At 34.3% G+C, this 26,549-nt stretch overlaps 3 protein-coding genes across 6 annotated transcripts; all 3 read right to left on the reverse strand.

Annotated features, from left to right (window-relative positions):
• Positions 1–346: 346 nt before the first annotated feature.
• LOC133882181 (monooxygenase 2-like) lies at positions 347–3,626 on the reverse strand. Its single transcript, XM_062321295.1, has 7 exons — positions 3,536–3,626; positions 3,361–3,427; positions 3,095–3,241; positions 1,984–2,043; positions 1,740–1,905; positions 1,416–1,644; positions 347–1,156 (listed from the first exon to the last, which is right to left on the reverse strand). Exons 1-7 carry the CDS (start codon positions 3,573–3,575, stop codon positions 621–623), a joined length of 1,245 nt encoding a protein of 414 aa, XP_062177279.1. The 5' UTR covers positions 3,576–3,626; the 3' UTR covers positions 347–620.
• A 1,506-nt stretch (positions 3,627–5,132) lies between these two features.
• On the reverse strand, positions 5,133–11,234 carry LOC133880924 (monooxygenase 3-like). Of its 2 annotated transcripts, none has more exons than XM_062319888.1 (6): positions 11,096–11,234; positions 10,809–10,955; positions 9,062–9,130; positions 8,600–8,765; positions 7,404–7,632; positions 5,133–6,379 (listed from the first exon to the last, which is right to left on the reverse strand). In XM_062319888.1, the coding sequence occupies exons 1-6, from the start codon at positions 11,170–11,172 to the stop codon at positions 5,817–5,819; spliced, it is 1,251 nt and encodes a 416-aa protein (XP_062175872.1). In that variant the 5' UTR covers positions 11,173–11,234; the 3' UTR covers positions 5,133–5,816. The 2 variants fall into 2 exon arrangements, with proteins under 2 accessions (XP_062175872.1, XP_062175871.1); XM_062319887.1 differs by having other exon boundaries at positions 8,600–8,792.
• Positions 11,235–13,592: 2,358 nt separating this feature from the next.
• LOC133881660 (monooxygenase 2-like) lies at positions 13,593–25,952 on the reverse strand. Of its 3 annotated transcripts, none has more exons than XM_062320641.1 (6): positions 25,739–25,952; positions 17,724–17,870; positions 17,350–17,418; positions 16,141–16,309; positions 15,291–15,519; positions 13,593–14,419 (listed from the first exon to the last, which is right to left on the reverse strand). In XM_062320641.1, the coding sequence occupies exons 1-6, from the start codon at positions 25,816–25,818 to the stop codon at positions 13,851–13,853; spliced, it is 1,263 nt and encodes a 420-aa protein (XP_062176625.1). In that variant the 5' UTR covers positions 25,819–25,952; the 3' UTR covers positions 13,593–13,850. The 3 variants fall into 3 exon arrangements, with proteins under 3 accessions (XP_062176625.1, XP_062176627.1, XP_062176628.1); XM_062320643.1 differs by lacking the exon at positions 25,739–25,952 and adding an exon at positions 18,061–18,205; XM_062320644.1 differs by lacking the exons at positions 13,593–14,419; positions 15,291–15,519; positions 16,141–16,309; positions 17,350–17,418; positions 17,724–17,870 and adding exons at positions 21,459–22,172; positions 22,477–22,711; positions 24,082–24,242; positions 24,803–24,840; positions 25,473–25,619 and having other exon boundaries at positions 25,739–25,892.
• Between the last annotated feature and the right edge of the window lie 597 nt (positions 25,953–26,549).

The following is a 26,549-nucleotide window of genomic DNA, read 5'->3' on the forward strand; positions in this document are numbered from 1 at the left end:
AGTTTTAAGAATTTTTGCCAGTGATTTGTTATTGAATCGTCGATCTCTTTAGGCTCTTCAGTTATGGGCCGTTAGGCCTTTTAGCAACTATAATGGGTGGCCTACTAGAAACTCGTCAGTAATTAGTCCCTTCAATTAAATTATTTCTCTTAAATACGAACAAATGTTTTCAATTACTAATGTTATTAATTGATCAATTGCCATTTTGTTTGATCCTTCTTAGATTTTCTATTTCTTTGTAATATAGCAAAACCTTATCAGACGTATTGGCTATTTTCATATATTCTTATATTTTGTATTTCCTTTGAATTTTCCACTTAAACTAAATGCATTAACAAAAAATTCAAAACACAAAACAAAACACTTTCCAAATTTTCAAATTGTCCCAAAAGGCTTTTTCTATGCCGTTTTACCCAAAAACGACACTATTCAAGCATGCATGCTTCCCCTCTATAAATAAATTCTTGAAATGATCAGGAAATTATTTAACCTTTACAACTGAATTCAATAACTCTTGGTTTTAGTTTTTAGGTAAATTATACCTCTTTGACTTGATCCTAGCTAGCATCCTTAAGCTTTTTACACATAATTATTGGAGTAGTTTTATTGTCATAACATCCTCAACAAATGCTGAGCTTTCCACAATCAAAATCAGCCCTCTTCAACAGCAATCCTCGCAGGTATGCAGCCAGAAACTTCTCTTTCAAGAAGTTCATAATCTTCCCATCACTTTGTTGTATAAAACCAGCAAAATAAGATGTAGTGATGAGTTCAATTGGTCTCCACCTTCTCTCTTGGGCATACTTCTTCAACCCCATCTCTATCCTCTGATGTTGCTCCTTGTCTTCTTCACCTGGCCCTTTCAGTAGGGCTTCAGCAAGACATCTAGCTAAAGCAACTCCATCTTCCAAAGCTGCTCCCCCGCCTTGGCCGATGTCCGGCGTCATGGGGTGGAACGCGTCGCCGGCTACACAAACATTGCCTTTGGTAATATTTCCCCATAATAACTCCCATGGATGTCTATATGCTAACCTAGATGAGGTAAACCCATCTGGTTCAGTGCTTTCTATGACAGCCCTCATTTGGACAGGTAGCTTTTCAAGTTTGCTTAACACAAACTGCTTCATCTTCGCTGGATTGTCTTGTAGCTCTTTGTCTACATGAAAACAAACCAGAAAAAAAAGTAAGAATATATATATAGGATATGCATTAATTTTACATGTGAATATAGGTGTTTTCCATCTATTGAAGGGTCCTAACTTTTTCCACATACATGACAGCTTGCAAACATGTGATTTGACCAAATGCTTAACTGCATTTTTAAAGTTAACGTTTTTAAATTACACGTTTTGAAATCACAAACCCAAAAAAAGAAACCATGGACGTATAAGCTCAAATCGGCATGAATGGCTCACCTAAGGAGGAGGGAGCCCAAGTGATATACCAGTATAAAGTCTCATCATCACAAGGGCGGCAACCAAACCGGACACCACTCCCAAAGAACTGCATAGATTTGGGCCCATACCCATGGCTGTCTTTGAACTCTGTACAGCCTCTAATGGCAGATCGTCCTGTAAAAATGGGCTTCTTGAAGGCCAACCACTTTGCCACCACCGAGTTCACTCCATCACAACCAATCAACACCTTTCATCCAGTAATTGGAGCAAAGATCAACGGTTCATATATGATCGAGCCAACAAGAAATACACCATTTTTTTTGTTTTTGATTTTGTTTTTACCTTTGCTTTGAATATGGTTCCATCAGCAAGATGCACCAGCTTAAAGAAGCCTGATTGCTCAATGCAGACAACCTTGGAGGAGAGCCTAATGGTGCCATTTGGGAGCTCTTTTGCAAGGGCTTCCAACAACAACTTCCTTTTTACACATCGAACTTCATGGTTTCCTCTTGAGATCACAGCCGACAGTTATTAATTAGAACATTTTCAAAAGCACGAACAATTAAACTAATTAAGATTGACTTACTTTGCCTGAAATGATGTCTCCGAAGTAGCAAGTCCTGAAATTGTGGACACAACAACTGTTCTGCACTACTCAAATTTAATGAAGTCAATTACATACCAAATAAGAAGCATTAACAAGAATTCTTCCATGGTTAAATAAGAACCAATGATTGTTGTAATTATTGGTCAAAATTTTATTTTGTTTTATCTAACGGTGTGCATAATGTCATGTATAATATGTTAGATAAAAAAAAATTGTGATTGTTAAATGACTCCTCTCCATTTCACTTAAAATGGAGAGGATCATTTTCCATGTTAATTTGTCTATCCCTATATTATTATATTCTAGGCAAAATTTCATTTAATCCCTCTAAATTATCATCACTTTTGCAATTACCCAATAACCTTAAATTTTCAATTTAGTGAATTCATCTTTTATTTTATTTTTTATTTTTTTAATTTCACTACTCTATTAAGATTTTTCATTAAATCCTGTCAAAATTTCTAAAATACATATATTTTTTAATATATATATATATAAACTTTTCAAATAGTTAGGCGTGAGATATTTTTCAAATTACGTTAAATATTGATCAACTTCTAAATCTTTGCAATTTTTTTTTCCTAAAAAAGTGAAGGGTATTTTAAAAATTTTGACACCCATTCGTCAGGATTTAATGGAGGGGTAAATGAAAAAAATTAAAAGATTGATACACTAAATTGAGAATTTTAAAAGTTTATAAGATAATTACAAATGTGATGGAGTTCGGAAAGGTTAAGTGAAATTTCTCATATATATATATATATATATATTCTATTTAGGACAGAAATAATCGAAGTGGGGAGAAAGGAAGAGATAATTAAGAGGGCCTTATAAACATTTCAAAAAAAAAGAGGACCTTATAAAAAATGCGGTCAGAAATCAATAATAGAGTCTGACCAAGGATGGAATTGATTATCTTCATACATAAAGATACTAGATTACATAGTAAAAATTAAATTAAAGTATGATAATTTACTGAAAAAATTCCTAAATATAATCATCATATATACACAAACAAGAATTGAAACCCGATTAGATATGGAGCATATCAATCTAACATCATGGGCAAAGGTTGGTCGGCAGTAGTCACCCTTGAATGAGGAAATGTTGTTGGCGGAGGGAGTCAGCAATGGCAAGAGCATCCAAAGCTTTCCAAGCGTTGGTCCATAGCGTTAAGGCAAATCCTGTGTTTCTCAAACTATCCCAAGATTCCAAGACTAAGCTCCGAATTCCCAACCTGCATGCAAGTATATATATAACTAAAACTAATTCAGCTTACAATAATCACAAAATTAAGCTATATTCTACTTAATTACATGATCAGAGAGAGCCCTATATCGATCTGTACGTACGTACCTGTGTAGTCCCAAGGATGTTGTGAGGCCTGATATTCCCGCTCCCACAATCACAATGTCTTCAACTACTGCAGCCATGATAATATAGCAGTTTTAGGGGGTTTTTGCTTTATATAAATCGATATATATAGCAAGATAGCCAGGCAGATTTAGAGAAATGAGATGGAAGTTATTACCTACACGATTGAATGCAAGTGTTAATCTTGATCTTGACATGAACAGCAACCACGACAGTTGTAGCTTGTCAGCTTGTACCAAAAGTCTATGTTGAGGTCTGCAGAAAAGTAAACAATGATTGTGAATTCAGACAAAAGTCTATGTCGTGGTTTGCCAGTTTTTCTTGTTTCTTAGGCATACGTTCTTGTTGGTATGTAATTTTTCTTCCTAGTACTTTTTTTTAATTACTAATTTTAAAAGTCAATTATATCGTTCTTATCGTTAAGAACGATGTAGCTTTTAAAATTATCACTTAATCAAAATTCAATAGTAATCAATTATAAGTTCAATGATAATTTTAAAAGTCATATTATTTCTTTTTATGAACACAATAGTGACTTATAGCATTACCCCATAAATTCTTATCCTCTTTTTCCGTCCAACCCTACTTTGTTGGAAATTTAAAAACTTCTTTCGACATTCGACTCCGCCACTGTCAAAATCCGACTTGTGCGAGTCAGAATTGAGTCAGGGACAGGGTCAGATGTTGGCTAGGCGGGTTTTTGCACACTCCCAGTACCCCATCCCATAGAGGTTAGCCTTTTGTGGTTTCATTTTTAAAATTTTTAAAGTAAGGGTTAAATACCCCAGAGGTATCTGAGTTTTACGTGTTTTTAAATTTAGTACCTCAGTTTCATTTCGTATCACAGGTAGTACCTGAATTTGGAAGAAAAAAACCCTAGGTAGTACTTGTCAGATTTCTCGTCCAAATTTCAACTTCTCGCCACGTGTCAACCGCTGAGGTTGACACGTGGCACCACATAAAAAAAAATAAAAAATAAAAAATAAAAAATAAAAAAATGATTAAAATTAAAAAAAAATGAAAAAAAATGAAAAAAAGAAAAAAAAAAAGAGGGGTGGCTTTTGGCCGGTCTGGGGTGGCCGAACCACCCCATACAGTTGAAAAAAAAAAAATAAAAAAAATTTGAAGGGTTTTGGCCCACGGGGGTGGCCGAACCACCCCCTAGGGCCACGGGGGTGGTTCGGCCACCCCCAGACCGGCAAGATTTTGGTTACTATTGCCAAATTCCAGCGATGGAGGCCGGAATCCGGCGACAATGGTCAGATTTAAGATAGTTTCGTTGGAATTTGGGTTAGCCGCATTCCAACGAAAGTGGTCAGAATTCGGCACAAATGGCCAGATTCTGGCCAAACTAGCTGGAATCTAGTGATGGTGGCCGGATGTCGCCGGATTTCGACACAAATTGCCAGATTCGCTACCATTACCGGAATTCAGCCAATGCCGCCAGATTTCGGCAATCAGATATCAAAATTTGGGGACCTTCGGTAGTAAATTCGGTTACCAATACCTGATGGTGGCAGATTTCCACAAACATCCGTGCAAGAATGAAGAATTTAAATTCAGAAAGCGATTTATGATTTTTCTAAAACTTAAAGAGGCTTTTATGGTCAAAATGAAAATGATTTTCATTGACCTTCATTTTCGATTGTATCAAATACCAAAAAATACAAAAAATATTTTTCAAAAAACAAACGGAACATAAAACGAAATGAAGAAGTAATTATTGCATTCTCAAAATTATTGACTTTGCCTGCTGAAGGGAAACAACAGTACTATATCGCTCGATCAATCTGATTTATTATTGTTCACGAGGAAAGAAAACTTGATTTTTACACAGCATCATATACATATACATATATATAGACAGACATTTACGTATATTGTTAAGGAATTTCCCGCCATTGATTAAAATGATAGAGAGTTGAGCTGGAGCCTATAGCTAAGAGAGGAGCTGTTTGAAATGAAGTGGGAGATTCTCCCTAATTAATATTTTTGTCTTATTAATCGATGATTGCCCGTCGCCGATCAGAGAAAGTAGGGACGATTCGGTATAAGCGCCTGGGTTCATGGGCTCAAATTAATGAAGGAAAAGAAAAGCATATTCGAGTAATAAATGTTGACGTGAAGGACATTTAAGGAGAGCAGACATATAAAAGGTTTGGGGCTGATAAAAAAGAGAGGTATCTTCTTCTAAAAAACACATGAATTTCTTCTTTCTAAGGAGGTTTTCTCCCACCGATTCTAACTTGATCGTCGGAGGAGGCGTTGCCGGGACACCCCGACGACCCCTTTTGTTTTGCAGACAACTTGAAGAACTCTCATTTGAATTTCGTCAACCTTGTGAGCTTTGGTACACGGTGACGTCCGGGATTCCAAGTCGTCAGCTCCAGAAAATTTGTTAACATATATATTGTGCAAGCATGTTTATAAGTTGGCATTCAAGAAATGATAAGCTTCCCACAATCAAAATCAGCCATTTTCAACAAGAAACCTGCCAAGAATCCAACCAATGCCTTATCTCTCAAGAAGGTCATCATTTTTCCATGGCTCTCCTGTATAAAACCAGCCATATAAGACGCACTGATGAGCTCAATACTTCTCCATGCCCTCTCTTTGGCGTACTTCCTTAGCCCCATCACAATCCTCTCATATTCATGCTTTTGATCTTCTTCTTCACCTTTCTCTTTTGTTTCTCCAGTTGGTTCTTTCAGTAAAGCTTCAGCAAGACACCTGGCTAAAACGACACCATCTTCCAAGGCAGAACACCCGCCTTGCCCAATGTCTGGTGTCAAGGGGTGGAGTGCATCGCCGGCTACACAGACATTGCCTTTGCTGATATTTCCCCATAGTAGCTCCCAAGGATGTCTGTATCTCAATGGCAATGGTTTAAAACCATCCAGTTCATAGTTCTCTATAATTGCCCTGAATTGATCAGGTACTTTTCCCAGCTTACTCAACACAAGTTGCTTTACTTTAGCTGGGTCCTGTTCTAGCTCTTCCTCTACAAGAACAAAATAGTGATCAAATGTGAAAATCCCAAATACCAAGGAAACTGTTAAAATAACTAGAGAATATATATATATATATATATGAACCGAATACTATATTTTTGTGGGATAGAAATTAGCTACAAACTGGTTTGTAGCCAATTCTTACAAACCAGTCTGATAAAGTAATATGTGTTCCATAGCACGTGAGAGCAAATATTTTTTTAATAGCATGTGCTTCTCATGTGTTTTTTTAATAGCATTAATAAAAAATATGTGTTTCTCACATGCTTTAGGAACACATGTCATTTTATCAGACAGGTTTGTAAGAATTGTCTACAAACCAGTTTGTAACTAATTTTTATCCATTTTTGTGTCTACAACTATGTACAGGAAGGGCATATTTATAATTAAATAAGGCCTAATAAACTAGGAAATACAATCAAAGAATTAAGGAAAATGTTAGATTTACAACACCAATACAACAACACTAAGACCCACCTTCATGTGAGAGGTTGTTGTGCAGTTGTTGTGATGATGTAGTATAAAAATCAAATCCCAAAAATTAATGTACAATATTACCGAATTTTCCATTGTCCATATTTGCCTCATTTACCATATTTGATTTATATTTATTTTATTCTGCAATATTGTACATTAATTCCTTTATTGTATTTCCTACTTTATCAGGACTTATTTAACTATGAATAGGCACTTCATGTACACAGTTTAGACACAGAAATATAGTATTCAAATTCATACATATATTCTCTAATTATTTTAAAAGAACCAACAAACAAGCCTTGAGTTGGGGTGAAGATATTCATCCCTCCCTATTTTAAGTTTCCATGATAAGTATTGATCGATATAATATGGCATCAAAGTAAATGTCTTAAGTTTGAACATTGTCTCCGTCAATTTACTCACAATATTTCAGTTTGTTTGAGCTCAAACGCAAAGAGAAATGTTAAAATATAAATTAAATAATTAAATTCATCACTTCACTTTTGAAATAAGTGATGATTTAACGGGCCTCACCATGGCTAGATGGAGTCCAAGTGACAAACCAATAAACAGTAGTATCATCCATAGGGATGGCACCCGACCGAACACCTTTTCCGAAGAACTGCATGAAGTTTGGCTCGAATCCATGACTACACTTGAAATCTACACAGCCTCTGAGGGCATATCTCCCAGCAAAAGCAGGTTTCTTGAAGCCCAGCCAATCTGCCACCACTGAGTTCACTCCATCACACCCAACCAACACCTTTCATGCATTCACAAAGTTAATACTACAATAAGGCCTAAGCGTCCAGACTGAAAAACACGACAGATGTTCACAAAATAAGAACGATGTTCATGGTATAAATTAAGATTCCACTGCAGAACAGTTTTAGTACACATAAAATTTTATCTTCTTCAGCTTCTCTAAAAATCTTATAGTCTTAAAAACTCGAGTCTTCATTGTATCCAGCTTGTTTGGTTTGGTTTGATTTCGTCTTGTGCAAAACGTAATAAAGCTACAAAAGATTTTTGGTCTTTATTGTATCATGGAGAAATATTTGTTGTAACCCAGTACATACCAATTCGTCAGAATTAGTAGAGGCAAATAATTTCTTAAAGAAAACAACTCTATAACGCCCATTAGGTGCATTTACATTTCTACTTTACTATTTATGTTCTTACATGAATTGATCTTTAAGGTTTTACTTAACAAAAATAAAAAGAAGGGAAAACTACATTTTACCCTCCAAAGTTTCACCCAAATTCTAATATTGCCTTTAAAGTGAAAAACTCGCAATGCATTCCAACCAAGTTTTAAAAATTTGCAATGTAGCTAATTCTTCCCAAAATATTCCTAAAAAAACTCAATCTATCCCTAAAAATATCTTCTTCTTTTTTTTTCTTTTTTTTAAATACAATTTTTGGGAGCATTTGGGGGTGGCAGGGGCCAAATGCGATGGTTCGCCATCCCCAGGCCAGCCGAATGAGGGTGGCCGGCCACCCCCAAATGGTCCTTTTTTTTTTTTTGTCTTTTTTTAATTTTTTTTTTTTAAATAACTTGATTTTTTAAGGGATATTTTCTGAAGAATGAGTTATATTGCAAAATTATGAAACTTGTTTGGAGTGCATTGCAAAATTTTTCACTTTGGAGGCAATATTGTAATTTTGATGAAATTTTGGAGGGTAAATTGTAATTAAATTTCCCTAAAAAGAAAAAGGTACAAGTTTACCTTGGCTTTGAGGATGGTTCCATCAGCAAGATGCAGCAGCTTAAAGAAGCCTGATTCCTCAATACAGACCACCTTCGAGGAGTACCTAATGGTCCCAGATGGGAGTTCCTTTGCAAGGGCTTCCAATAGCAAATTCCTTCTCACACAACGAACTTCATGGTCTCCTCTGTGCTCCTCAGTTCCCATACCCCCACTTATCAGAGAAATAACCCAAAATCTCACAATTATATATATATATACACACACCCACACCCACACCCACACCCACACGATTACTACAATTAAAAAAATAGACTATCTATAACAACTTATCCAACGATATAATATTATTTACTTTTAACTCTTTCGAATTAGACTTTTCAAAAAATCACCCATTACACTATAATGCCGTCTGCCACCGTATGGCAGGCGGAAATGTAAAAGGGTACCAAGAGGATATCACTATTAAGACAGTTTGCTTACTGTTTCCCTTCGGCCTTAAATGGCAATTCTGAAGTTTGAAGTCCCGAGATTGCTGAGTTGGTCACATTCCTACAATTTTTTTTTCTCTGAATTAGTAAATTATCCACTCATATAATGCTAGAAAGTATATTTTTATATCATACATATCTTATAAGGTTGACATGACAATTTAACCACTATTTGGATTAATTTTTGTTTTAAAAAAAAATAAAATTCATGGATGGGTTGGAACTGTCACGTCTTAGTGGCGAAACAAAAAATTCATCAAAAGAAGGGTTGGAACAAAATAATAATATTTAGGGATAATTACACTTAACCCCCCTGATTTATCCACGGTGTAGCGATTTACCTCCCAATGTATCAAAATTGGTACATGACCCCCCGAACTTGCTAACGTGTGGCAAAATTAACATTCCGTCTAATCGACCGTTCGTTTGGACGGAAAATCGGTCACGTGCAAGTCACGAGACCGTTTAAGACAGAGACCTTCCCAAGTCACGTGACTTGCACGTGATCGATTTTCCGTCCAAACGAACGGTCGATTGGACGGAAGGTTGATTTTGCCACACGTTGGCAAGTTCGAGAGGGTCATGTACAAATTTTGGTGCATTGGGGGGTAAATCGCCACACCGTAGATAAATCAGGGGGTTAAGTGTAATTATCCCTAATATTTTTTTATGTAATATATTTTTATTATATATACAAAAATCATAAATGCAATTCAAAATAGAAATGAAATATTCTATTCAAATTATTAGTATATTTTAATAATTATTAATATAACAAATTAATATATATATAAAAAAAAAGAAGCAAACAATAACAAAGAACGTACAGCTAGAGTGGCAAAAATATTTTGAAACTTATTGACATTTGGCAAAATTTCAAAGTTTAAAGAGAATCTTATATATATAAATGTCAATTGTCATTATCATAATAAGCAAAAAAATTATAATAAAAAAATTGGATACATTTTTTTACATCGAAGATAATAAAATTGGTGATAATACTCGAAAGAAATACTTTTTTTCGTTCGATCCACAAACAAATTAATCATAACAATCAATCTGTAGTAGCAAATTAAAGTGTCATCTGTTATGTAATACTTGTAATCCAATTGGTAGTACTTGCTATAGGGTGTGTGTATACTGTGAGAGAACTTCACTTTTAAAAAGTGTCAATTAAAGGTATCAATCTTTAATTTTTTTTATTTTTTTCAATTTCAATCGTCCGTTAGAATTTTTCGTTAAATCATATCAAAATTTTCAAACTACTCTCGTATTTATTTTTTTTTTTCAAAGATTTGGGCATGAGTGTTTTTGTAAATTTCATTAAATTCTGACTAATACCTAAATTCTAGCAATTTTTTTTTTTTTTACAAAAATAAAAATATGAGTACTTTAAATTGACATTTTTTAAAGTTTGAGTATATATTTTTAAAAATAATGAAAGATTAGAGGTTATAACTGAAGTTTTTTCTTTATATTAATTAATTGTTAGACAAACTCATGTATGTTTCTTTGGGTCGTGGCTAATGGACGAATTTCTTCTAGTGATAGCATGTGGGGTAATTATGGGATGAAAATTATACATGCATGCATTTAACTGTTATAAAAGAGAAAAAGGAAAAAAGTATGAGGCAGAAGAGCCCACAAACTTACTGATCATCAACCACAAAAGGACCTATCTATATATCTGTAAGATAAGATCGAAGATGGCCGGGGATGAGTGGTATATATATAGTTACCCATGAAGCCTTAAATGGTGTTGCCGCAAAAGGTCAGCAATGCCCAAGGCATCTAATGCCTTCCAAGCATTGGTAAATGCCGTCAACCCAAATCCTGCGCTCCTCAAATTATCCGATGCTTCCAATACTAAGCTTCCTATACCCAACCTACAAAATAGCCATAATTAACAATTTTTGTTTGTTTTTTTGGATGAATCATGAAAGAGTACTGAATCTTTCTTACAAAATAGCCATGACAATTTCATAAGATAGAGATATATATATGTACGTAGTGATATCGAGGGTACCTGTGAAGTCCTAAGGATGTTGCGAGGCCAGCTATTCCACCTCCCACAATCACTATCTCTTCACCTACTTCCACCATCGATGCTTTTGGTTTATACTATATATTCCCACTACTTATAGTTCAACTGATAAGGAAGATCAGACGAAATATATATATATAGAATGAGAACACAGATCCTATATATATATAGCACCACAAGGAAGGATGAAAAGTCGTTGATGATGAGAGCTAGCCAATACGTGCGCAACAGCGCAAAGCTTTGAGAATGCGTGTTCTTTTTGTCTTTTTGAATGAATGTGAATAATAATATTTTCAAGCCAACAACCAGCTAGAGGCGGCTAATTAACACTTAGGGTATGTTTGTTTGAGGGTAAAATATTTTATTTTGTACTTTTTTTGTTTAGTAGAATAAAAAATGATGAACAAGAAATTATTTTCAGTTTAATTAAAAAAGGCTCTTTAATTTTTGAAAATTAATTTACGGTTTTAAATTTCTCGTTCTTGAATGCATGTTTGTGAGAATCCATTATCACCGGCCATTAGAGTTTGTTAGTAACCTCAAATTGTAATTTCAAAAGATCCTTATTTAAATATACTGTGCAATAATTTTCTTTATCTTTTTCTATACTACTTATATATTATTTGTTTACATTTTTAACGAATGAGAGTTGAGAGAAGCCCTTTTTTTTTTTTTTTTTTTTTTTTTGAATAAAATAACAGATGGGGTAGCTACATAATGGCTGAGAAAGATTTTGAAAATGTTTGGTATTAATTTAATTAGCCATTGAACACATTCCAAAATCATCAAGATCAATAGGCTTATAAACCAGTCCAACAGATCCAATGGGCCTAAGTATCCTCCAGTCATCCAGTGATGGGCCGACCCCAATATATACAATATTCAACGAAAGCACAACAGTACAAGAGGCTCACACAGTTGTCAAATCCAAGGCGGCCCCAATTGAGGTCTAAAGTTCACAAAAGTCAAGAGGCAAATGAGAAAAATTTGCCCCATTTGCTTTTATAATATATTTTCAGTAATTGCTAGCCACGTGGCACGCCTTCATTAGAGGCTCTTTTATTGCTGTGATTCTTAGGTCTCGCCACTTCTGTAAGTGATCGCCTCATCTTGGGATCATAGGGACCTTTACTGGCGTGCTTAAAAAGGAGATTTGGTGTGGCGTCACGTGATTGTACTCGAGTCAACTGGTCAATGAACTAGATATCAGGTAATCAATAAGGGTGAAAACCTAATTACTGTTACTGGTTATTAGCTAAAATCGGTAACAATAACCTAGGTAGTCGGTTGGCTAAAATCATCAACTGGTTTCTGTAACCGGATAACTATTTTTTTAATAACCGGCAATTACCGGTTGGTACCTGGTTATCCAGACTAATAACTACAATTTTAAAAAAATCGAGTCTTTTGGGCTTAATTAATTTGGGTATTGGGCCTACTTTTTAGGTTTAATTAGACTTTTTTAGCCATTTAAAAAAACATTTTAAACTTTTTGGTCCAATATGTTGACCTAAGTTGAAACGGAAGTAAAAGTGTAAAACCATAAATTTTGTTATTTTAATTTTTTAAATGAAAATATATGTGTGTGTATATATATATACACGCACCCGATTACCGTTTATAACTGGTTTCAATATTTTCTAAAACCGGTAATCACTCTGGTAGGGCCGGTTATTGGTTATTTTCAACCGGGTACCAAACCAGTTGGCCGATTACCCGATTACCAATTATCAGTTGGTACCCAATAAGTAGTACCCGGTTACCAACCAGCTTTACACCCCTAGTAATAAGCCCAACAAATGGAATACAAATTAGTTCTCTCATCTCCTTTTAACTTGACAACTGTACGGGTGGTAGACAAAAAAAAACACATAAATTATTTTGAAATGAACAACAAATTTCTTAATTTGTTGATATGATTATTATTATTTGGTCTTGACTCGTGTTAGAGTTCAATAAGGGGAGTTATATCTTCTAGTTTAAGATTGAGTCAGATTCTTAATAGAGTTATAGTCTAGAATTAATAGAGTCCATCTTAATCTTAGTGGGTCAGTTAGATAGTTTAAGAGTCATATTTTGATTAATAATTATCTTTGTAACTAATAAGTATTGCTCCTCTATTTAAAGGGGATTATTAAGTAAATTGATTATTCTTATTTGAAATATAGTTTATTGTGCTTGTTGGGAGATAAAGCTTTCTCAAATTAGTCATTAGAAGTTGCGGTTCTTTCGAAAGAGTCAATCTATCATTTTACTGTGTTTTGTATTAATTAGTTCGCATCATTTGCGTAACTCCCATGGTATTCATTTCTTAATATGCTGCATTTATGAAATTGATGCAGGACAAACAATAGTCATGAAACACAGAGAAATTAAGGTAAAGAGAGGAGAAAGAAACTATAGAAAAGAGAGAGAAAGAAGCTAAAAGCCCGGGGAAGAGAAGGGGAAATAGAGAAAAGAGGGAGAAGAGAGAGAGAGAGAGAGTTAATTAGTTTCTCATAATTTTATCCCACCAAAGTCTACCTCTATTGGAGTACAATGCATGCTTAAATATACTTCGACCAAACCTTAGGGCAACCCCATTTATTAACTTAATTACATAAATCATTTTATTGACTTGCCCTAACATGGCAATGCCCGTTATTAAATTACCCAAAATAATTTAGGGCAACACTTAATATATATGTACCATTGACTCTTGAAAATTAAACAAAATACGAAATTAAATACTAATAACTTATTTTGCATCAGAAATGCTGAGCTTCCCACAATCAAAATCAGCCTTTTTTAACGAAAGCCCAGCCAGGTGGGCAACCAATATTTTATCCCTGATGAAGTTCATCACAGTTTCATCACCCTGCTGGATAAAACCAACCATATAAGCGGTAGTAATGAGCTCAATGCTTCTCCATCTCCTTTCCTTGGCATAATTCTTCAACCCCATCTCAATCCTCTTATATTCCTCTCTATGATCTCTTTCAGCTTTCTCTTTTGTTTTCCCACTTGGGTCTTTCAACAAGGCATGAGCAAGACACCTTGCCAAAACAACACCATCTTCCAAGGCAGCACAACCACCTTGGCCAATGTCTGGTGTCATGGGGTGGAGTGCATCACCAGCTACACAGACATTGCCTTTGCTGATATTTCCCCAAAGAAGCTCCCATGGATGTCTGTACCTTAATGGGGATGATATAATTCCATCCAGATCAGTGTTTTCAATAATTCCCCTAATTTCATCAGGCACGTTTTCAAGCTTGCTTAACACAAGTCGCTTCATTTCAGCTGGACTATCTTCTATCTCATTCTCTGCAAGATGTAGATTTTATGAACAACGTACGTACAATAGTGACAATGCCACACATAAATGCTAGAAGTTAACAATACGTATTACAAATTTTTTTTTTGATGAGTAACAATGCGTATTACAATTGTACTAGACAAATTATCATATATAGATATTGGAAATTGTATTCAATGATGAACCAGTCCTCTTGAAATGGATCCTACACTAACCATGCATAGCTTGACAAAACCTTAAGGTACAACCGTACAAATACGTTTGTTTGCATAATTTTTACAGTTTCAAAAGATGTGTATTAAATTACTAGTTATCCTAAAAATTTAAATTGATATGAAATGAGGGAATATATCTTGGATTTTAAATATTCTACGTAATAGGTTTTACTTGTTAAGGAAGAATTTGAACAAAACCGTGTGTTGAAATATTAATTAAATTAATAACTTTACTCGTTATTATAAACCTAAGCCTTTGAAACAAGTGATTATTTAACAATAATTGTATCAGCATAAATGTTATAAACTTGAACTCTGACTTCACATTATATTTCTCATTTATACAGAAATATATAATAAAATATGTATATATATAATGTAAGAGAGAGAGAGAGAGAGAGAGAGATTAATAGAGAACACAAAATTTAGGGGTTCATCTTTATTATATTGAACTGTGTAGATTTGTAATACAATGTGTGGTATTTATAGAGGAATTTAGTTATGGTAAACAATGAAAGGTAGATCAAATAAGGTAGGAAATTGATGATAGGCCTAGAAAAAAAGAACAAAAAAAGAAGCTAAATCATAGCTAATCATTGAAATTATTGTAACAAATTACATGCTCCAAATGCATTATTATTAATTATTAACCAATTAAGCTGACCTTGGCCTGAGGGAGTCCACGTGAAAAACCAATAGACGGTTTGATCATCGCAAGGAATAAAACCATATCGAAAACCTTTCCCAAAATATTGCATGAACTTCGGAGCAAACCCGTGACTGCGTTTGAAATCTACACAGCCCCTTATGGCACATCTCCCTGTGAAAGTAGGATTCTTGAAGCCCAGCCACTTTGCCACCACTGAGTTCACTCCATCACACCCAATCACCACCTTCCATTCACAAAGTGGATATAAATGGAAAAATTTCACTTATAACCTCTAATCTTTCATCACTTTTGCAATTAAGAACTTAAACTTTAAAAAGTGTCAATTTAAGATATTCATCTTTCAATTTTTTTTTTTTTAATTTTTTTTTCAATTTCAACCCTCCGTTAGAATTTTTCATTAAATCCTGTCAAAATTTGAAAATACCCTTTATTTTTTATTTTTTTTATAGGAAAAAAAAGAAAAAAAAATTTCAAGGATTTAGGTGTTGGTCAGAATTTAACGAAATTTGCAAAAATATTCATGACTGAATATTTGAAAAATTCTATATATATGTATATATATTTTTTTAAAAAATAAATACACAGGGCATTTTGATAGGATTTAGCAGAAAATTCTAACGGATGATAGAAATTTAAAAAAATTGAAAGATAGATACCCTAAATTGATACTTTTTAAAGTTTGAGCACTAAATCGCAAAAGTGATGAAAGATCAGGAGTTATGAGTGAAGTTTTTCCAAAATAAATATATATTTTAGTTTATGTTTGATGCATTCTTATTCATAAATAAAAACAAAATAACTCATGAAAACAAAAGTACGTTATATATCGGGTGAATTTAATTACCTTGGTTTTGAGAATGGTTCCATCAGCAAGATGCAAAAGCTTATAGAAGCCTAATTCCTCTGTAGAAACAACCTTGGAAGAGTACCTAATTGTGCCACTTGGGAGCTCCTTTGCAAGGGTTTCCAACAAAATCTTCCTTTGAACACAACGAATTTCGTGGTCTCCAGTACTGCATGCGCATCACACAGCAATAATCCGGCTCTTAAACACTTCGAAACTACGATTATAATATCAAAATATATAACGTACGTTGTCAGCATTGTATACTTTTTTTTTCGCAGTAATTAATTACCAACTTCTGAGTCTTGCAATTACCAGATTTTTGATACATGCAGGAAAAGATGCTTACATGACATCGATCTTCAGCAGGAAAAAATATGATTATGACTATAACTCTAAGAATGGATCTGATGTAGACCTTGAGTTTATGAAGAAATATGGAGGTGACATCAGTGTCTAGACAAGGTCTAAAGCTCATTTGAAGGAGGGAAAATTCTTGAGAGCCTCAGTCAGAGTGGCGGTCGTTCCATGCACGTTCAAACGAGAGTCCAAGACTGAGATCAATGCTAAGACCCAAGACATCCGATTATATCACAGTCAGATCCTATCCGAACGAGTACTTATTCCCAAGGATGGTTTTTAGAGTGTTCGTAGGGTTCTATCACGTACATTTCCTACTAAACAGGAAATGCCCCATCGGAATGAGATCACGACTGTGTGTTTTAATTACTAGGTTTAGGATTCTATTTTCTATACAAGCCTAATAGGGGCCGATAAGCCGCCGTACATATTTTCATCAATTTTCAATGAAAAAAAAAAAAAAAAATTCCCAAGGTTCAATCTTCTTCTATTTTCTGCAGATCCCTTGATTTTTCTTGATTTTAGCTCGGAAGAGTTATGATTTTTATGTTTATTGAATTTTGCGATCCACCGCACCTATTTATATCAGAGTAGAAAAGGTACTAAATATGGAATGTAGCAATTCACTTAAGTGGGGTTTAAGAGGGATGAGTTGGATACAATTAATCCTATTCTATACTTTGCATGAAGTGACTGCTCTCAACACTTGAATCCGCTCCTATTCGTGACAGTTCAAAATTTTTAGAAAAAACTTCACTTAACTCCACGAGGAATCCAAGAAATGGGGTAGCCGGGAATAACACCAAGCCACCTATAAATTTTTACTAATGGCAGTACTGTAAAACTCACTGTTTTCCTTTGGCTTCAAATGACACCTCTGAGGTTTGAATTCCTGAAATTGTAGAGCTAGTCACATTCCTGCACATAAACATCTGCGGTGAATTAATTACGTACATGATGTGCTGGGGAATGGGAAAGACATCCTGATCGATGTTGGCCGGAGTCAAAAGCCAGCAAACACCATGCATGTTCTATATTTATAAAAGGACAACGATCATCCCCATCTCACATGAAATTGTGTCACTTGTTGTTCCCTCTAATTAACCGTTTAAATAATATCACGTCGATCATTTAAATTTTTTAATGGTGTACTAACATATTTCCCACGTATATAACAAGTAAAGGTGGCAATAATTAATGAAGAGAGGATGGGTCCTAGTTACCCATAAAGCCGTTGATGATTTGCTCGGAGGGAATCGCCAAGTCCAACAGCATCCAAGGCCTTCCAAGCATTTGTCCATGTCGCGAAGGCAAATCCTGTGATCCTCAAACCATCGGAGGATTCCAATACTAAGCTTCGAATGCCCAGCCTACAACATATATATATATTTGCGTTCTTTACAATCTTAAATAGTAATTGTAAACCTTCATATATATATATATATATATATATATATATATATATATATATATATATATATATATATATGTATATATATAGACATGTAATTAATATAATATAAACATACGCATGACAACAGATCGAGAGAGGAAGGGTACCTATGAAGTCCCAAGGATGTTGTAAGGCCAGCAATTCCAGCTCCCACAATCACGATGTCTTCATGCACTGCTTCCATGATATATATTTTGGCTCTTGTTTTTCTGGGGGAAAGGGAGAGATTGGAAAAGCACCGATCACTTTGGAAATGATTTTTTGTTGGTGGATTAAAACAGTTCAGTGGATAAGATAATATATAGGTGGGGGCCGGACAGGGATTGCATGTAATTAGACATCTCGATCCGCTCACCTTTTTTTTTTTTTTTTTTTTAATATATATATATATATATATATATATTTGTGGGAGAGTTATGCGAGGGAGGCTCTTCTGCTCAAATAAAAAAATCTTACCCATGCAGACGCTCATCAGTGACGCAAATCAGTGAGACACTCTGCTGCTCTGGGCGGGCAAGATCAGAAGACGACATTTTTTTCTTGGACAAAGATTAAACAGAAAATCTATGTACGTTATTTACTTTTGACTCTTTTGCTTTTTGCAATGGTATGCAGATATGTCATCAAAGAGGATTTCTCTATATTCAAACAAAACAGTTCTGCTCGCCTACCCAAACAAGAGATCGTGTATCACCGGTTGCGGTGGATCGGTGGTTTCAAGACAATTTTTATGTTGCTAAACAAGTATTAGGCAGCGAGTTCGAAATTTGCAATGAGAATTACGTACTCACTCTTTTATTAGTGTTAGTTACTTCAGCGTTGGATCAGGCTTTGGCTCAATTAATTGGTCTGAAGAGAGCGCATGCGGTTCTTTGTCATCTAAGCTTCTCTTAAGTAATTCTGAGTAGGTAGGTGTTACCATAAAAACAACCAGATAGAGCAGCCACAGTTAGTCGCCCTCTCTTAACCTTCTAGTTAGAAGGAAGAAAAAAGAAAGAAAAAAAAATAAAAAATCTACTCGTGAAGCATAAGTTTTGTTAATTAGGACAAGGGGCTCTCTTTTGATATATCCTCCTACAATTTATGATGTTAATTTTTTTGGTTACATTATCACCTATTTTGAAAGCTTATATTAATATAGAGTGTTCTTCTTTGTTAAATTATTTCTTATTTTAAAAGTTTAAATTAATAAAAAATAATTAATTTAATTGATTAAAATAAGAGAATTGTAACACTCTCATTTATGTGTGGGCTTAAATTCACTTCCAACAAGTAAAATTCAATACGTAAAATATTACTGATGATGAACTTCACAACTACATTAAAATCACATTTATTTTAAAAGTTTAAATTAATAAAAAAATAAAAATTTAATTATTTAAATGAATGTCCAAAAACCCACTGTCGGCTGCCAATAGAAAAAAATTAGAGTCCGCTAGTCTTTAAAAGTTGGCTGGACCGACGGGACTTATGGTACAAGTTACATGGCAGTAAAACCATCAAATAAACTTAAAAAGCTAAAACCATTAAAGTCTACATGGAATACTCTGTTGTTTCACCATGAAAGGGTTCGAATCAATAAACTTAAACGTCACTTGACATGACTTTACTAAAATAGAAGGGATAATTACCTTTCCTCATGATCTACCAAAAAATGCGCGATACTCTCATAAACTATCAATTCGACCAAAATAGAGTATTCAACTACCAAAAATAACTATTTTCCCCCCTTTCCGTCAGTCACACGCCGTTTTACCCTCATTTTCTTCCTCTTTTTCCCCTATGAACAACCGCCATCTTCCTCTTTTCCCCCCATGAACTACCATCATCTTCCAACATGCTCCCATATAAAACGGCACATGACCCGTTAACCGTTTGTTTTAACCCCTTTGACTGACGGAAGGGGGAAAAATAGTTGTCTTTGGTAGTTGAATCCTCTATTTTGGTCGAGTTGATAATTCATGAGGGCATTGCGCATTTTTTGGTAGTTCATGAGGGAAAAAGATAATTACCCCAAAACAAAATGAAGATAACCGAGCTTTCATATCATAATCCTTTTCCTATTGTCAGAAATTTTATTTGTATTTATTTTATAATAATATTTAAAATTTTAATTCTTACAATTATATAAAAACAAAAAATTAAAAGAAAAAACGATTTTTATTTTTTATTTTTAAAAAATTTCATTTTTTTATTGTTTTAAAAAAATTTCATTTTTTTTCTTTTTTTAATTTCTTTTCAAATTTATAAAGACATTTTTGTCTTATTTAAAAAACCTCATGGTCATTTTACTTTTCTTTTTGATGATCTCAGTAACATTTTTTGTTTTTTTTTTTGTTTTTTTGTTTTTTTGTTTTTTTTTTTTTTAGTTAGGGGGGTTGAGATACAATTAGTTATTTTGGAAATGAATATTGACAATTAGATGGTAATTTGGGAAGCATATATGTACTTTTCTCTATATATTAATATATTTGTGAAATAATATAAACCATGAAATCGATTATTTTTTATTTTACTTGAAATTGAGATAATTTTATTTCCTAGCTTTTATGGCTCTTTTTGTCATTTTTTTTTCCTTTTCTTATCGGTGGTAATTTTGTCATTTTTTATATTTTATTTTTTGTATAAGAAGGGACCTCAATAGTAGTTTGGAAGGACATTACACAAAATAAAAATTTAATAAGAACATTACAAATTATTTTTTAGTTACAAAAGGTATATATACTTTCTCCTTTAAATTTTTATGCCGACAAGCTTAACATGAGTATAAGAATTATCATAAAGCATATATATATATATATATATATATATATATATATTAACATCATATCTAATATATATTGCCAAATGCATTGCATTTTCTAAAACCCAAAATGTTCCTGTCTTAATTTACATCGGTCCCACCAACTTTCAATGCAAATGGTATAACTAAAATGGTGTATGAATTTTTTAATTCCCTCCACATTAGCAGGGGTAACAATTTTTGATATGGTCCGCAAATTCGACATAAATTTAACACGAAATTAAATGGTTAATTAGGGTTGAGGAGTCTGACTCATTTAATTAAATATGTCGAATTAGAGTTGACCTATATAGTTTTATACCCATACTTCGATACGATTCGAACCCGACCGACACGCGACATCATGACAGACAATTTTTGAGATGCCCACAAACCCGACACAAACACAATACATAATTAGAAAGTTAGAATTGAAGAATTTGGCATGTTTAATTAAATTGGTCAAGTTTGAGTTGACTTATATAGTCTTATACTCATGCCTTAACAAAACTCGAACCCTACACAAGAACACGAATTGCCACCCCTACAAATTAGAATGAGCTAAATCTGTTTTTTGACATAAAATTCTATGTAATATATTATGGGATTCAAGAAAATGTTGAAACTAGTTTATACTACGAAAATTATTAACAAAGGAAAACCTTACATTTTATTTGGTGATTCAAATTGATCATTTCGACCTTTTGACTTAACATTCTCACGGATCAAAAAGAAATCTCTAATAATTAAAATCTTTACCAGGTGAATTCATGTCTCCTACACTTCAATTACATTGCTTTAAAACATATGGGCAACAACCCATGGGCCATCACACCCATTATTATAAACAAAAATTACTTTATCTTTAGTACATATATATATACGCATATGGCTGCATTTATGAAATGATAAGCTTCCCGCAATCAAAATCAGCCATCTTCAACTGCAACCCAGGTATGTATGCAGAAACTTTATCCCTTAAGAAGGACATTACTTTTCCATTACCCTGCTGGATGAAGCCAACCATATAAGCTATACTAATGAGCACAATGCTTCTCCACCTCCTCTCCTTGGCATACTTGTTCAACCCCATTTCAATCCTCTTACACTCATCTCTTTCGCCTTTCTCCCCACTTGGCTCTTTCAATAACGCCTCAGCAAGACACCTTGCCAAGACAACACCATCTTCCAAGGCAGCACAACCACCTTGGCCGAGGTCTGGGGTCATAGGATGGAGTGCATCACCGGCCACACAGACATTGTCTTTGCTGATATTTCCCCAAAGAAGCTCCCATGGATGTCTGTACTTTAATGGGGATGATGTAACACCATCCAGATCAGTGTTTTCGATAATAGCCTCTACTACATCAGGCACTTCTCCTAGCTTGCTTAACACAAATCGCTTCATTTCAGCCGGGTTATCTTCCATCTCTTTTTCTGAAAGATACAAAGATGAATAACAATTGCGACAATGCCACACATAATCGCTAGAAGTAAACAATATGCATTACAATTGTAATGGACAAATTATCATATGGGAAATTGTAACCAATCATCTTGAAATGGATCCTACACTAGGCATGCATAGCTCCACGCACAAAAGCTTAAGGTACTAGACAGAAAACAAACATGGGCTGCAGTTTGCTCCAATTGCATTGTCTTTTTTCTACTTTGTGACTCCGAAAACTGTTCTTCAACCCAAAGAATCAAAGCAAGCACTGAGTTGGGAATAATGGCTCACCTTGGCTAGAGGAAGACAGAGTCCACGTGAGAAACCAATAGACGGTGGTCTCATCACAAGGAATAAAACCAGATCGAAAACCTCTCCCAAAAAACTGCTTGAACTTGGTCCCAAACCCATGATTGCGCTTGAGATCTACACAGCCCCTTATGGCACATCTCCCCGTGAAAGCTGGTTTCTTGAAGCCCAGCCACTTTGCCACCACTGAGTTCACTCCATCACAACCAATCAACACCTTCCATTCACAAAGTGGATACTATACTCAAAACATATTGATGGTTTTAACTATCTTATTTAGACCATTCCAATAATTATATAATGAAAATACGACCATCTAACTTGTCAATTAAATTTTTTAGTAGCTAACTTATAAATCGTACGCTGTTTATCATTTCCCCAATTATGAATTATTACACAATTTTGTATGAAAAATTTAATCAATTTATAAAGAAATTATAGTAAAACCTATAACACCTAAACATTTTTCTCCAAAATAAATATATGCTTTCTTTAATACACCCAACCAACAGACAAATAATGTTCCACTCAGCAATTGTCTCCAAATCTATTTGGGATTTCATAGTCATAGTTCCTTGCACACGCAATGGCCTGTTGCATCTGATCCCCATCCCCTTTGTCTGGGTCTACGTAATTGGATTGGTTATACATCCAACAAGGCAGAGCAGCTATAAAGTGAAAAGAAGCCAACCACCCTTTCAGCTTCTATTTACACAATATAAATAGAATAAGGGCCATTATCACATTCCTACTCAAGTAGAGTCTTGGAATGAGTGGTTTAGACACCACACTTTTGCTTTCTATATACCTAATAATATAAATACAAAAGAAGGATCTCCACTTATTAGGCCGTTCGAAAAACATAAAAAATTGGACAGTTTAAAAGAGAGGCCCACAGGACCTACCTACTCCAGACAGTCTAGAATGCAAAGCCCATCTGCCCGCAATAAATGGACTATGCAATCCCCTCTCTTAAGCTACCCAAATTTTTGTGTTATTCCAATAGCCTAAAACTAGGAGTCCAAATCCAATATGAACATAGCGAACCGATTTTTTTTATTGGCATCTACTTATCAAATAAAAGTTGAAATAAGGGGTCATTACCCAACATCTTATCTCTCAATATTTTTTTGTGAAGTAGTTGCTCTCAAAATTTGAACTTATGCTAGTGTTTCGAAAGTAGAAGTCAAAGTCATAGTCTAAGTTAGAGTGTGAGTCTTTTAGTTAATACGTATATAGCACTACCGTGCCGTAATGTAGTAGTAGGTCTCTATTGCAGCAGAACTCCATCTCAATAAGGAGTTTATCTCCACCAATTTTAATCTCTATTTAAGTGCGATTGAATAATGAAAATTAGTATGCAGAAAATTATCATCAAACCTTGTTTTTGTCAAAAGATTTAGGTTCCTTCTACGAATTTAAAAGTCTAGGTTCCCTCAGAACCTAACAATATATCCCATCACGTGTTTAAGAAATTATTCACCTAAGTAACAAGTCATCTTTGTTATGCCGAGAATTTACCTTTGTACAATAGCCTCAGTAAGATAAAAACAAAATAACCGACAATAAAACGCAGGGTGAATTTACCTTGGTTTTGAGAATGGTTCCATCTGCAAGATGCACAAGCTTATAGAAGCCCGATTCCTCTACAGAAACCACCTTGGAAGAGAACCTAATGGTGCCACTTGGGAGTTCGTTTGAAAGGGCTTCCAACAACAACTTCCTTTGAAGACAACGAACTTCGTGGCCTGCAGACAGCAATTATCAGGACTATCTTGAACATCTCAATTATGATTATAACATCAACACAAAAGTTTCATCATCTATGTAAACTTTGGACACCTATATAAGCTTACAATAGCTGCATATTTATACCCAAAATAAATGATTCTGAAGAAAAACAAAGCTAAGCAATACTTTTTTAGCAGTCAGCAACTTCTGAGTCTTGCAATGATCAAACTTTGGATCGATACAGGAAAAAAGCATACTTATATGACGACTTCTTTAGCAGAAAAATAATTTCATTATGACAATAATCCTAAGAAAGGGTCAGGAAAGAGTGCAATGGAATTCATTTTAATTTTTTTTTATTCAAATAAAGGAACCAGGGAAGGGGGACTTGAAAGGAATGTTGCTTCACTTAAATGGGGTTTTGAGAGGGATGACTGGGATAAGGTCCTATTCTGTGTTTTGCACGAAGTGACCTCTCTTGTGCTTGACAGATCAAAATCTTTACCTTTGGCTTCAAGAAATTGACAATTCAAAATCTATAGAGGCACCATTGGTAGTGCTGTAACTCACTGTTTACCTTTGGCTTCAAATGAAATTGTAGAGGTAGCCATACTCCTGCACATAAATTTCTGAGGTTAGTTACATGGTGTACTTGTTCTAATTATGTACTTGTGCTGGGAGGTCAATTTCTATTGGATCAGAATCAGATGATAATGACCAAAATTCATACAGAGCACAAACAGCAAACGACCAAGGTAAACTCTCAACCAACAGATAATATCAAGATGGAATTGGACTCGAGATAAAATTGTGAGTGAGTATTTTATTCCAGCCAAATATATGAGATTCACATTCTGTCAAACACCTTCTTTTCAAACTTGATAGTCTCATTCTTTAACATGAAGAATGATTGATAATGTTTTGATAGTTTCAGCAATAAATCATTGGAAGCATCTAAAACCAAGCATATGTCAAGTATCTATATTTTTCAAGTCGTGCATTTCAAATGAAACGGATATGGTAGAATTTAAAAAAAAGTTAGTGCATAACATAATATTAATACGTTTTTTTAAAAAAAAAATGTAAATCATGTACATTTACCAACTGTAAATCCAAACAGATATTTCAAATTGAGAGGATCCGGTTACGCTTGGGAGAGAGATCCTGATGGTGGAGTCAAGCCAGTAAACACCATGTTCTATATAAAAGATATGCGTAATAATGAAGAGAGGATGGGTCCTACTAACCCAGAAAGCCGTTGATGATTTGGTCGGAGGGAGTCACCAAGGCCAAGAGCATCTAAGGCCTTCCAAGCATTTGTCCATGTCGTGAAGGCAGATCCAGTGATCCTCAAACTATCCGAGGATTCCAAAACTAAGCTTCGAATACCCAGCCTACAACATATATATTTGCGTTCTTTACAATCTTAAATTGTAATTGTAAACCTTCATATATATATATATATATATAGACATGTAATACATACGCATGAAAACAGAGAGAGAAAGGGTACCTATGAAGTCCCAAGGATGTTGTGAGGCCAGCAATTCCACCTCCCACAATCACTATGTCTTCTTGCACTGCTTCCATCATATTTTGGCTCTGTTTTTTTTTCTGGGTTCTGGGAATCTACACCATATATATATATATATATATATATATATATAGTCTTCGAATACAGTGCAGTAGCTGCAGGTATGACTTCAGAAATGAACAGTTGTCCAAGATAGGAAGATTACAAACAGGTCACGAGTGAGACATCATATTCTCTTGTCTTTCTTCTATTTTGTCTGCTGTCAATCCATTTTTAAATTAATCTTAATTAAAAAAAATTAATAATAAATTTTTAATATCACATTAGCAAATAAAGATAAGAGACTGATAAAAAAAAATAGAAAGTAGCATTTTCTATTAAGAGTACGATGACCTTAAAAATAATAAGAAATGATTCATTTCTTTCCCGATTCTTCTTCTATTTTCTAACTTTTTAAAATTAAAATTAAAATTGGATGTTAAACTTTATGGATTTAATGATAATTTAAAAAAGTGGAACAATGAAAAACAATCACGTCTTTCAAAAAATGGGAGGAAGTATGGTAGATGATGACTATGATCACGATGACAGGTGACAACAATCACATCTTTCTGATGCCAGCCATGCGTTCCGGAAATGTGTATAGTTTTAAAGTGCATGAGATTTCCTTTCTCCTCGGTATGCTTGCCGCGGTGATCGGTAATTTTTTTTTTTTTTTTTTACCAGAATAATCATCACCACTTTCATTGTTGGGAATATCAAAAATTGATCTTATCAACAGAGGATCTAG

This window comes from Alnus glutinosa, chromosome 11 (assembly GCF_958979055.1).
Source record: "Alnus glutinosa chromosome 11, dhAlnGlut1.1, whole genome shotgun sequence".
Lineage (NCBI taxonomy): Eukaryota > Viridiplantae > Streptophyta > Magnoliopsida > Fagales > Betulaceae > Alnus > Alnus glutinosa.